General features: G+C 38.4%; 1 protein-coding gene across 9 annotated transcripts in view; it reads right to left on the bottom strand.

Annotated features, from left to right (window-relative positions):
* The window catches only part of Pkn (serine/threonine-protein kinase N), a 36,670-nt gene that overhangs the window by 13,185 nt on the left and 11,179 nt on the right, over nucleotides 1-12,306 (bottom strand). For 2 of the 9 annotated variants that reach the window (XM_017171772.3, XM_017171776.3), the window contains exons 1-3: nucleotides 8,084-8,281; nucleotides 3,329-3,650; nucleotides 1,142-1,692 (exon numbers count right to left, since the gene is read on the bottom strand). In XM_017171772.3, coding sequence (XP_017027261.1) covers nucleotides 1,142-1,692; nucleotides 3,329-3,650; nucleotides 8,084-8,149 — 939 coding nt within the window. In that variant the 5' untranslated portion in view covers nucleotides 8,150-8,281. Of the gene's footprint in view, nucleotides 1-1,141; nucleotides 1,693-3,328; nucleotides 3,651-3,763; nucleotides 4,211-8,083; nucleotides 8,282-12,306 lie in introns of those variants that run through there. The other 7 variants (XM_070284817.1, XM_070284818.1, XM_017171777.3 and 4 more) reach the window with 6 other exon arrangements.

The following is a 12,306-nucleotide window of genomic DNA, read 5'->3' as shown; positions in this document are numbered from 1 at the left end:
CTGTAGCCGCGCTTCATTTCCCCCTTTTTTTTACATTTTTTGTGCATCTGTCAGTTGCAACCGAGCCACAGAACAAATAAATATGAGAATGGGGCCTGCAAATAGAATATTTAGGCCACCATCGGCTCCGGACAACATATTGTTGTAGTTTCTATGGCTCTTACTGCTGCTGCTGATGCTGCTGCGGAAGTTAAAAACTCGCAAGTGTGTGCTTCATGTTTAAATTCAAAGACAAAAACCACACGAGCGGCATTCAGTGAGCGCAGAAATAAATCACAAAAGAGGAAAAGAGGAAAAGCGGCAGCTCTGCCACGCGACAGGAAACGCAGACATTGGGAAATCAGTGAAAGAAAAGAAGGAAAAACCCCAATATACTATACTTGTGTCTAGCATTGTGAAATTATTGGGAAAATCTATCTATTATTATTTGTAAAATTTGTTTTCTCTGTAAAAAAAAATTATTAGGGCAGGCCCTGAGGCACACACACTTGCCAAATATCTTATATATTTCTTATTTTTTTTTTTTTTAGACCCCAAGTAATTGCGTCGCTTCACGTCCGTTTAATTAATGAGACGACAGTTAGCGGCAAAAGACTTGAAATGAAAACGAAAACGAAGAAGAAAAAAAACGAATGGGCAAGCGTTGAAAAATATTTTAAACAGCCGCATAATTAGCTTTCCTCCTGCACGCTTCCCGTTTGTTTCTGTTTCTGTTTCAGTTTCAGTTGCTGGGAAAAAATCACGTATACGTAGCGAGTATACCAAATATGAATCATACGTCGTGTGGCCATATGGCAACGCGACATACACCTGAGAGTTCAAGAGGTGTAAAAGGGGGAGGAACTACTAGCAAGACTACCTGGCCAAGAGCCAGCTCTAATTAACACTGGGATTAGCCCAATTACGCGGGTTTTAAAGAGATTAAAAAGTGTGACAAATATATATGTATAATAATCTTAAATCTAATTTTCTTAAAGGAAATTATTAAATTGTTCAACTAAAATTCTATATATTTATATAACAAACTACCCTTAAAACCCCTCAAATCGCTTAAAAATAATAATAATTATTAATAAAAATCCCCATAATTCACTCAAGTTTTATAAAAAGGCTTGATATATTTTAATTTATCTCCACTCACCTCCTGTAACGCCTTCTTGTCCGGTGCTCGATTCGCCGTCTGCAGCGTGCGTATAACATTCTTGGCTCCATCAACTACGGCCGCTTCGATCCTCAGCCTATGACGCAGCTCCTCAATCCTCTCCTCCAGCGATGTTTCCATACTCTGCGGCTGACTACTGCTATTCCCGCCAATCATCTGGCCATGCTCATCCACCATTTGACGCGTGGCTCTCATCCGGTCGGCCTGCTCCCGGTTCTGCTTCACCTTGATGATGCGCAAACGCAGAAACTCGATCTTAGCCTTTGAATCGGCCAACATCTGGTGAGCCTCCGCCAGCAGCTTTTTATCGCAACCAATGCCCAGCGATTGGATCATATTCTCCGCGCCAGTCTTCACCTTCATTTCGATTTGCAGTTGCTTTTCCAGTGAGGCAAGGACTTTGTCATTGGCCGTGGCCGGTCCGCCACCCTCGAGAGCTGTAGTTCCGCCAACGCCGCCGCTGCCCAAGCCTCCAACAGCTCCGCTGACCAGGAAGCCGCCATTGGGATCAGTGCAGGCAATAATTGATTCTGTAATAGAAAGATAGGAGTTAGTTTTGCAGGTGAAATAAATATTTAAAAAGGTTTTTCGTAGGCATATATTCAGTATAGTTCCCACAATTTTATATAGTTCCCTTAACTTTTTATTTTTAATCAAAGTAAATACAGTCTTATCAACAAATTACAGTCTAGCATTAAGTTGAAGGGCTGTAAAAGCCTCAATAAGCAGACTGATTAAGGGAAATAGCTGTACGTAAATACTATATAGCATAGAATTGTTGCTAATTTCACAACTTCCTGTCAAGTTGGAGGCTATGTTTTTGTTCTTAGATAATATTTGAGTAAGTTTAAGCAAACAAGCCACTAATTGTTTCATTCTATTTTAAAACAAAATGCCTCGCCCTCGTTCTACATTTCCTCTTCTATTATGCTCTTGTTTGCTATTTTTACAGGCTATTTATTATTTTAATCCATAACTTTACATCGGAATACATGCACAGAGTTCGTTTGGAGAATCGTTTATAAAACATTTACATTTTTGTGCTGCATTCTTTTGACAGCTGCCAAACATGTCAATCGCTTTCGACAGTTGCCAGGAAAGATCCGACATGGCGCCAAACAATGGAGCTAGCTCCTCTTCTGGGTCAGCTCTGCTATTCTGCCAAACACGGAAGCGTATAGATTGAATGCCAGAGAACCCTGTCTCCGTCTTAGTCTCCATCTCCCCCTCTCTTTGACAATGTAAACAAACCGAAAGCAGCTCATTTCACGCCAGTTGTGTCAATAGTTGGCTCCCATAAAAAAGGCGACACAAGAAATTGAGAGACACTTTTCGACTTTGCTGTCTGTCGTCCATCACAAAGTGTTTTGTTATAGATACAAGGGCATAGTACAGTATATATAAAAGCGATAATCAGATCTTTCACGCCCTTTACAATGGGTTTTTGTCACCAACTTGGAAAGGGAATAGCACATTAAGCCAAGAAAAGTGTGGTAAAAGCAAGTGCGTGACAAAGACTCGTTAAATACCTGTTTGGTCATTCTGAAAAGCTTTGAACAGGGTACTACTGTTTTTTTCTGGTTTAATTTTATAAATTAGTATTTTTTGTTTGAAGAAAATGGATTTTTAAAATATTTTAAGGAGATTAAATTGCAGGAAAATTGAAGATGACTTTGTATCCCAGCATCTTTCTTACATCAATTTAATATATAACTCTATTCAGCCATATTATATTGCAATAAATTGAACTAGCAACAAACTTTTCCCATTACAGATAGTTTATAAATGTTTTTAGCTTCCAAATTGACTTGGCTAACAATGCTGGGCACCTAACCGCAGAGTATCTTCTACCTGCAAAAGGGATCTCAACTTTATAGAGCTACCTCAACTTTACTTTGTAGTTTGTTTTGGTTACGACTTCGCCCCGCCCTAAGGTTTTATAGGGAATACACTTGTTGTCCCTCGTTACAGCTGACTCAAAAAAACACGAAACTTGTTGCACAAAACTAAGCCCAACTCTTGCGTATAATTGCAACAGTTTATGATTGGCTTTTTGAAAGTTTTCGTGGCTCTTAATGGATTTTCGAAACGACACTAGAGGGAAAATGTTACTCAATATACCCCCTCCCAAAAAAAAAATAGGGAAATATATGCTTAGAGACCCACCTTGTCCATTGCTGTTGACAGCCGTGTTGGCCGAGGTTAGGAGTATCTGACTCTCCAGCTCCTGCAACTCCGACTTGAGCTCGGCCAGCTTGCTATTGCTCTTCTTCACAAGAACGGCCACATTGCTGAGAGAGCGCCGATCCTTGGCCACCTCGCGTAGCTTCTCGGCGCCCTCCTTGATCTTCAGCTCCTTACGGATTTCCCGCCTAATGGCCTCCTTGATCTCCTCCAGCCGTATGGACATACAGCTCTCGGGCAGATTCTCTGTGAAGCCATATTTGTGACTGAGCTCGTACAGAACGGGATGCTTGATGTATTCGCCCTAAGGGGAAAGAAGAAATATAAAGAAAATTAGTTACAAAATCTTGAAAATGTTTAATTTTAATGCATATAATCTTATATCTTAACATTTCTCTCTTTATGTCACCAACTCACTTCTCCGCATATCTCATAGCAGGAACCATTAACCGAATCTATATAGAATTTGGCACCACCAACAGTGTTGCCATCACAAGCAAACTCATCTTCATTGGCTGCATCATTCTCTGGACCAAAGACACTGGTCACGATTCGGTTCCAGAGATTACCACCACCACCACTGTTGGATCGCCGTGCGGCCGAGTGTTTACTGTGCCGACGACGTGGCAGGGAGTTACACTTCCTGCCATTTCCGGCTCCCTCATAGATCTGAGGGATATCATCTTCCGCATATCGCTGGCTGTGAGGACTGATCATGCTGCAGATTCTTTTCACCAGCCTGGACATTATTCACTACTCGGATTTAACGTTAACTCGTCGTCGCCGTTGGTTTTATTACCACCTCGCTTTGGTCATTTTACAGCCGTTTCGTGTACGCTGACAAGTTCACGGTAATTAGCTGGAACAGCCTGACCCACAAAAAAAAAAAAAATAAAGTATACACTTTTATTCACACGACTCGCAACTGCCGTTTATCAAGAAAATGTTTTGCCCTCTTTCCCCCCGGGTGTTCCTCTTCTTCTTCTTCTACTCGTATTCTGATTCTGCCTGTTTTTCTTCTAGTTCAACAAGTTTCTTTGGCTTTCTCATTAAACGGTTCTCGATGGCTTCTGTCTGATAACCATTCACGGCATTTCTTGGCCAAGAAAGTCAACGGCAAAGGTGTCGCCGCGATAGAGAACTCGACTCCTCTAATTGCTATGCAAATTGGAATTCTAATCGAAATCGATTTCAATTGAATGTCATCATCAACATTGTCTCTGCCGCCACACTTTCTCAAATAGTTCACAATTTCATTGCTCTAGCTCTGGTTAGCTCTTGGGTTTGATAGGCGAAAGTTTCTTGGAAACGAAAGTCAGTTAGCAAATTGGAATTTCGAACAACACACAAGGCAATAGTAATTTGAATTCTTCAGAATGGTTACCTTGGGAGATGTGCTTCAAGAATGATTTTAATAGGGAATATGGGAGATGTAATCTAGATACTATTTTAAGATGGGAAGATATGAAATAAATCAAAGTTTCTTTTAGAGTGTATCTTTAACTTTGAAGGTATATAAGTTTAATTTAAAAGAAAGTCTTTATATCTTTTATTTAGTATGTTTAAGAATTTAAAAAAGGTTTGTTAGAAATGTCAACTTTAAATTACATATAAAAATTGCTTATTAATTCAAAAAACTCAACAAAATAGGCATTGTTACAGCACCACTGACACCATGCTTTAACCTTTGTTGAAGCCACAAAAACGTTTACATTGTGAATTGGGTGGTAGGGACCCGGCAAAGAAATTGACCCACAGAACAAGGCCGAGCGAACCACTTTTTTTCTATTAATTGGAAATTCATAAGAATTTATGTACACAATTTTAAACAGAAGCTTTGTTTACATTTTATAATAAACCCTAAAAAGAAGGTTTATATTGATGTAATTTTTAATTCGAATCAATATTTAATGTAATGTGGGTTTTATTTTTTTAATTATTTTAAAAGAATCCTAATTGAAACAAAGTTTCTTGAAGCATGTAATCAACAATCCCAACATATACGTATACGTATACGCCCAAACACAATGTGGCAAGTGCCGAGAGGTACAGGGTAAACACTTTTCAATAAACAAACTTTTATGGAAAAATCGCTTTGTAAATATTTTTAACGAAAAATGGGATTCACAGGCTTTTGTTGAGAAATGTCGCCGATATATTGAATTTTCATTTATGTTTAAACTGTAAATATATCCCATATTGATTTTCTTTTGCCTAAGAAACTTTTTATTTAGTTTCCCTAACTAAAAACTAATTTTCAAGGCACTCCTCGCAACAAATGCGGCCCTGACTTGGCACAAATAAAATAAAAGAGTGCGTAACGTTTTCTTATCAAAAGAAACCCGGGGAAACTGATAAGTTTGGCAAGAACTAAGAATTCCAGTGCCACTTGTTTGTTTAGATATCAGCAAAGACTGAACACACACACACAACACACTTTGATTCACACTTTTTTCACACTCCATTAATAAAGTTCATTCGAATTTTCTCTCCTGTTAATAATTGTATTTAAATTCGACACTCGAGGGTGTTAATTATTGGGCCAGCACTTGATCGAATTTATGGCTAATAATTAGGTGACACTGCAACCCCGTTGAGTCATCGAACTCCGTTGGGAAATCGGCTTTAACTACGCCCGTCTATAGCCGAACAGTTACTGAGAACATCCAGCTGTAACGAGGCGCCGTATTCGCACCGGTGTCTGTGTCTGTGTGTGTGGGGGCCTAGTGCCTGGGCCAAGGGGAAAATCGAAGCAAATAGCGAAAACCGAATCGTGACGAACGGCAACCAGCTAGAGCAGCAACAGGTTCAGGTTCGTTCGCTGCCGATAAGCTCAAACCACGCAACTCAATTGCTGCGAACGCAACCTTGGATAAGGCCAAAACATTGGGCCACCTCCTCCCCATTTGCCTACAGTGATTGCTATATCTCTCCGATGGGATAATGAGATTTTAAATCAATCCTGCTAATTGGCAATTAGCTTAAAGACTAAATCGATAGACCAGCGCAGCCAGCAGCGGCGGGCTACTCAAACGAGCGAGTTGTAATTGGCAGAAATCATCCCACACCTGGGTGGAGACCCATCTCCATCCAACTGCAGATCCCGAATCATCCACAAAAACCCATCGAGTAGTGCACAGAAAGAAAATATGCTATAAATATAAGAAGTCTCGATTAAAAATTGGTTTCTTAAGATAAAATATTAAACTTTTAATATATTTTAAAATTTACTTTTAAGTATTTCAATATAAATAACTAAATGGACTTATCTGTTGATGCTGTTCAAGAATAATAACCTTTGTTAATTCGATTAATACGCTGATAGATCAGACAAATATAATCGGAAAAGGTATCCTTGCAGGGTCATAAGCTTACAACTCTGTGAAGGAGTCATTTCCGACCCTATAAACCATATATATTCTTAATCAGCATCAACATTCGAGTCGATCTAAGCATGTTTGGAGGAAAAAAAAAAAGTGCTATATTTTTTCAAAATTTTATAAGGGGTTAAAAAAAATCGTCAAAAATGTCAAAAATTGACAAAACTTTTGATTTCCTAAAATTTGGAACTTAGTTTGCAGATTTATTAAACTAATAAAAAATAACATAAAACTGCTTTCCGGATTGAGATTAAGGCTTTTTTGGCTTTGTTATGAATTTTTTAAATGATTTTATCGATTTTTTAAAAATTTTTGAAGTATTTTTAACCTAAAATTAGCACAGAAAAGCTTCCGACCTAAAATTAATAAGGTTTTGACTTAGACATGGTATTTTTAAACTTTAATTTCCTTAAAAAATTATTATATTAATATATTGTTTAATTTTTTTCTATATTATATTATTGAACGCATTTTATATAATTTCTTTCCAGTGCAACTAATATTGCCTGGGAAATGTTATTCGCATGTGAAATTTTAGCCGCGCATTCTTGAAAACATCTTGATGTTGTTGATAACCCATAATAAAGCCAAATGAGATTGCATAACGTGATTACAGAAAGGCGATGGAAGGAAAATGCAAGCCCAGCATAGCGGAGCAATGGTAAAAAAAAAAAACTGACACAACATACTTGAATAATCAGCATAATATGCGATATATAGCGACATGTTCATTATTCGCCGGGATTCGGTGTGGTGTGGTGGTTGCAACGGCGAGACAAAGGCGCGATACATAAGTATAATGACAGCAGCAGGCAGCGCTGCCTGAGAAAGTTGCACAAAAGTGCATCATATCGCCACAAAAGGGAATGGAAACGGAGAATGGACAGGCGGGCAGGGAGGTGTCAGAAAACTTCAATAAATTGTTTAAAAATTTATGAATTTCTTTTTTTTTTGACGCACGCCGCTTTTGTGTGGGCCGAAAATCAGAGAAAAACAGAAAATCAGAGAGAGAAAAGATAAAGAGAAAAGGGGGGAGCAGACAGAACAAGTCAGAAACGCTGCACAGTTCAGTTAAGACTTTTCGACTTACTTATCAGTCTTCTTTGCCTTCTTAATGAGCTAATTAACCCGAGCTTAACGGCTGTTGTAATTGTGGCAATTACAACTAACCATAGCTTGTTTGAGGAATGTGTATATTTCCTGCACTTCAAAGAGGGGTTTTTCATTTAATTTAATGCAGGAAATCTTTAGTGGAAGGTGTGACGGCGAGTCAAGGAAAATTAACTTTTAATTACACAATTCCAAACCAAAGATACTGTTAATAAAATATCCAAAAGTCACCCAAATATATACATACGTGCATGAATCCCTTGAGGCGCGAACGTAAATCCTTGAGGAACACCATGTTCATGGTCAATGCCATAATACCGTTGTTTTAATTTACAATTATTCAGTTATTTTAAAACAATTTCTTTTAGTTTTTAAATACAAACACCGAGAGTTACACATTGGCAACAACTTGTCAACTTTTAATTTCTTTCTTTTCGTTATCTCACTGTAGAAATATGCGAAAATTTGTATACTCATTTTCCAAAAGAAAAATCGCACAACGCAAAAATCTCTGTGACTGTCGCGCTGTGAGAAGAAAGCTGGCCAAATATTTGTCACAATAAAAAGCACACACCTCCACGTCTTATGGATACATCGTCTCAATATGTATATATACTATATACATATATTTATATATGTAGGTTTACGGATCGGTTATATCGAATATAAAAAGCGACGACGATGTCAAGGCGCTGCCAAGACGCAAACTGCAATAGGAAAGCAGGAAAAACGCTCCGTATTCGTTGGCGGAAAAGCGATTAGAAAGCTTTTCGATTTGCGCACATCATTTTCGGAAAAAATAACAAAATTTGTATCTGAAATTGGCATGCAATATGCAAAAAGGGAAGGCGGACACAGAAAGTGCACAGAAGATTTCTACCGACACGTGTTTGCGTTCATATATCTACAAGATACATTAGACATTAGGTTGAAATATTTGCCAGCTAATCTTTTGGAAAAGTTTTACAAATTTCATTTCATTTACTAGTTTCACAAATAAAATAGTTTCCATTTACCTGCAACGAGAGGAAGAGAGAAGAAATATTTATTAGTATATATCATCTGGATGGAGAGCATATTCAGTTAACTAATGATAATGATGATGGACCACTTTGATTCAACCCGCGGCAATTCATAAAATTAATAATTGGCGCCCGCTTTGAAGTCGGCATGGTGGCAGGGGAACGATCCAACGATTCAGTGACCAATGACCAATGGGCCAACAATGGGAAACTTACGATTTCTAATCGGTCGTTTGCCTCCCTCCCCCCAAAATAAAAAAGTATAAATACAGAAGCGAACCTGCTGCTACACATACTTTAAGCCCCAGCATTTTGGGGCAGGAAACACCGAAAAGCAAAGCGTTTGCCGCACGCACATGAAATCAAACCGAAAACAAGGTCGCCAGCTATATAAACTCTACACATAAACATATTGTGTATATCACAGCCCATGTTATACCCTTGGCCGATCCGATGCTCTTTCAGTTGATCAGCCCACGCACGTCCACAAAATACAAAAAACATGTGTAGATGGGGAATATTTCTTTATATTGTTTTTGTGGTTCAAGTGAGCGATTTAATTTTCGCACTCTACATAGAAAAAGGTATAGGTTGCGGGGGCTTTGGCAGTATGGAATTCGGAATGCTCTACATGAGGGAAATATATATTAAACATTTTTGAACCTATTATGCTATATATTTAATTAAGAAAAGTTCACAAAATCACCTATATTTTAAAGCTTAAAATAATTTTTTTAAATATATCAGCTTTAAAGCCTTTCTAAACAAGCTCCCAAACTTGTAGTCTCCCTGAATCTATACAGGACAATTTCTGGGCACCTTATTCATTACCTCTGCTAATGTTGTTATTAAATTAATTTAAATAAAAATAAAAATCATATCCATTTCACTTTCCCATCTAATGACCCAACCATATTACCTCTTTCCCAAAATAATTTGCAACAAAAACCGAAATTACTTTAAAACAAACCGCAACTGTTGACCATTTATGAGGAGAAGACTGCTTAACAGCATTAACAAGGCACAAAGACAAAAGGCCAAAACAAGTCGTGTGTGTTATTATTATTGTTTCTATTTTTTTTGTGTTCGTGTGTGTTTTGGACAAACGCCTAAGCACTCTTAAATCGATTTTAGCGCAATAACAAAACGTCTACAAATGTGCCCCGCAATCGATCGATCGATCGGTTCGAATTTGATTTTATTTCGCACTACGAGTTTTGCATTACAAATTGGAAATGGAATGAGCTTTTTTGTTTTCCTGGCGAGTGTCAATCATAAATTTTCCAAAAGCATTTAAAGGCAGCAGCTCATTATGGCCAAGTTGAATGCTGATGAATTTGTTTAGTTTAGAGTTGACAACTGAAGCTGTCAACGCTTCTTTTTTATACGATTTGTAATTCGAGTTTGACCCAATATGGAAAATGGTTAAAAGGGGGTTTCAAGGGGGGTTTTCAAGGGGGTTTTTGGACGGGGCAGAGCAGAGAGGGGGTTCTGAGTTGACCCAGTCGCATGGCATTAAGGCAAAGCCATAGAAAGGCATCGACGACTGTGACAGCAATACTAAAAAATTTTCATTTTCAGCTGCTGCTTCTTTTTCTTAACGATTTTTTATTATTTCTCTTTTTTTTTTTTTTGCTTATTCAGCACATGCAACAAGTGAATTTGGGTTAAGCCTCGGTGGCGGCGTAAGTACCGTAAATAAAAATAAAACCAGCCAAAACGGAGGCGGCCCAGAGAAAGAGCGGGCGAAAGAAGAGCCCGCCAAGCGACCAACGAAAAAAAAAAAACTGTGGCAAAATTAGAACAGAAAAGAGAGAGAGAAGAAAAAAGTGTTGGCCGCTTGAAACTGAAAATCGATTTTCGACTATGGTCTCGAATTTTAATTGATTGTCACTTGGATTTTCACTTTTTATATGAAGCGGTAGCAGCGCCAAGCGAAATACAAGAAATAAAAGAGAAATGGAATTTCACCCAAGTGCTGTTTTTGTGTATCTCTCCAGCTGTAGCTCTGTAGCTATGTAGCTGTATCTGCATCTGTATCTGTATCTGTGGCTTTTATCTTTCGCCTTTTGTCTTAATTATTAACTAGAAATCCGCTCGAGCCGAGAAGCCGTAAAATAAATGGTCCAAATCGCGTTGATTCGTTGTTTTAGCAAACTTACACTCCTCCGGCTAATCCCACTGCGGTTATGTATCTCTATCTGCTGGATCCAGCCTCAGATTCAGATTCATATTCGGTTTTGTATCTCTGCACTCGCGTGGCGTGGGCGCGCCTTTCGAATATTAAGGACATTGACACATGGCCAAAACGCATTTGTGCGTCATCCGTTGGCAAACATATTTTATTTCTTTATTTTTTATTTTTTCGCACACACTCACGAGATGGTGAGGAAAAATTACAGAAAATCAGCAGGTATAAAGACCTCCCAATTTATGCAATTCGCTGCCACTGCACGCCGCTACTTTCACACACAAACAATAACAAACGTCCGAGGCGAAGAGACCCAGCCAACGACCGACACAACCGGCTTTTCCAAAGTCCGCGAGCGAACTGAAGAAACGCCAGCACGGAAACCGGAGACCCAAAGCCCCCAGCTCTCACTCAAGCCGAGCAGAGAGCTTAATCAGTTCAGTGAGTGAGCGAGTGAGCTTCAAGCGGAGAGAGAAGCCGTTTAATGAAGGAAATGGCATATGGGAATATTTATTTAAATATTTTAATATTTAAAAAATATATCAAACTATTGAAATATATTTTAAAAATGATATATAGATTGTTAGCAGGTGAAATTTAAGAGGAGTGAGAGGTCGTCGGTTGGAACATTTTATATTTCAACAAATATTTTTATTTGTTAATAAATATATTTTAAATTATATTTAAATATAAAAAATCCTCTTGAAAGAAAATAAATCCATTTAAATTAGCCCTTCCTTCTTATTAAATCTAAACACAAACGAATTTCCTTCTAGGACCCTAGCCAAAATTTTTCTCAGTGCAGCCCCCATAAATGATGCTCCAAAATAGAGAGTCAAAGAGAACGGTTCCCCGCTCCAGCTCCAAAGAGAGTGCGCGGCTGACTGACTAACTGCAACTCAAGTTTGTTAATTGGCTCCGCTCAGATTCTATTCAATTTTCCTTTTGGCTTTATCCCATCCCATCTCCCCCCCTTGGGGCCCGTTTGTTCTTAACTCTCCCATTATTGTTCCAGTTCTGAGAATTGTACAGCTATGTTTGATTAACATTTGAGAGAGAACGAGAGAAAGATCCCCGCTCTCCCCTTTGCCGGAATAAAAGAATAAAGTATAAGCTTAGCTGCATCACCTCCAATTTTTGTTGTATTTTTTGGCTATTATGAAACTGTCACACATTTCAGTTGGCCACGACTTTTGTTTATTGTTTATTCCCAAGAATAAGCCGCGAGATAAGCCAAGTGTCGTCATTTGCATAAGC

This window comes from Drosophila kikkawai, chromosome 2R, assembly GCF_030179895.1.
Source record: "Drosophila kikkawai strain 14028-0561.14 chromosome 2R, DkikHiC1v2, whole genome shotgun sequence".
NCBI lineage: Eukaryota > Metazoa > Arthropoda > Insecta > Diptera > Drosophilidae > Drosophila > Drosophila kikkawai.
This window is presented reverse-complemented; position numbering and strand designations above follow the sequence as displayed.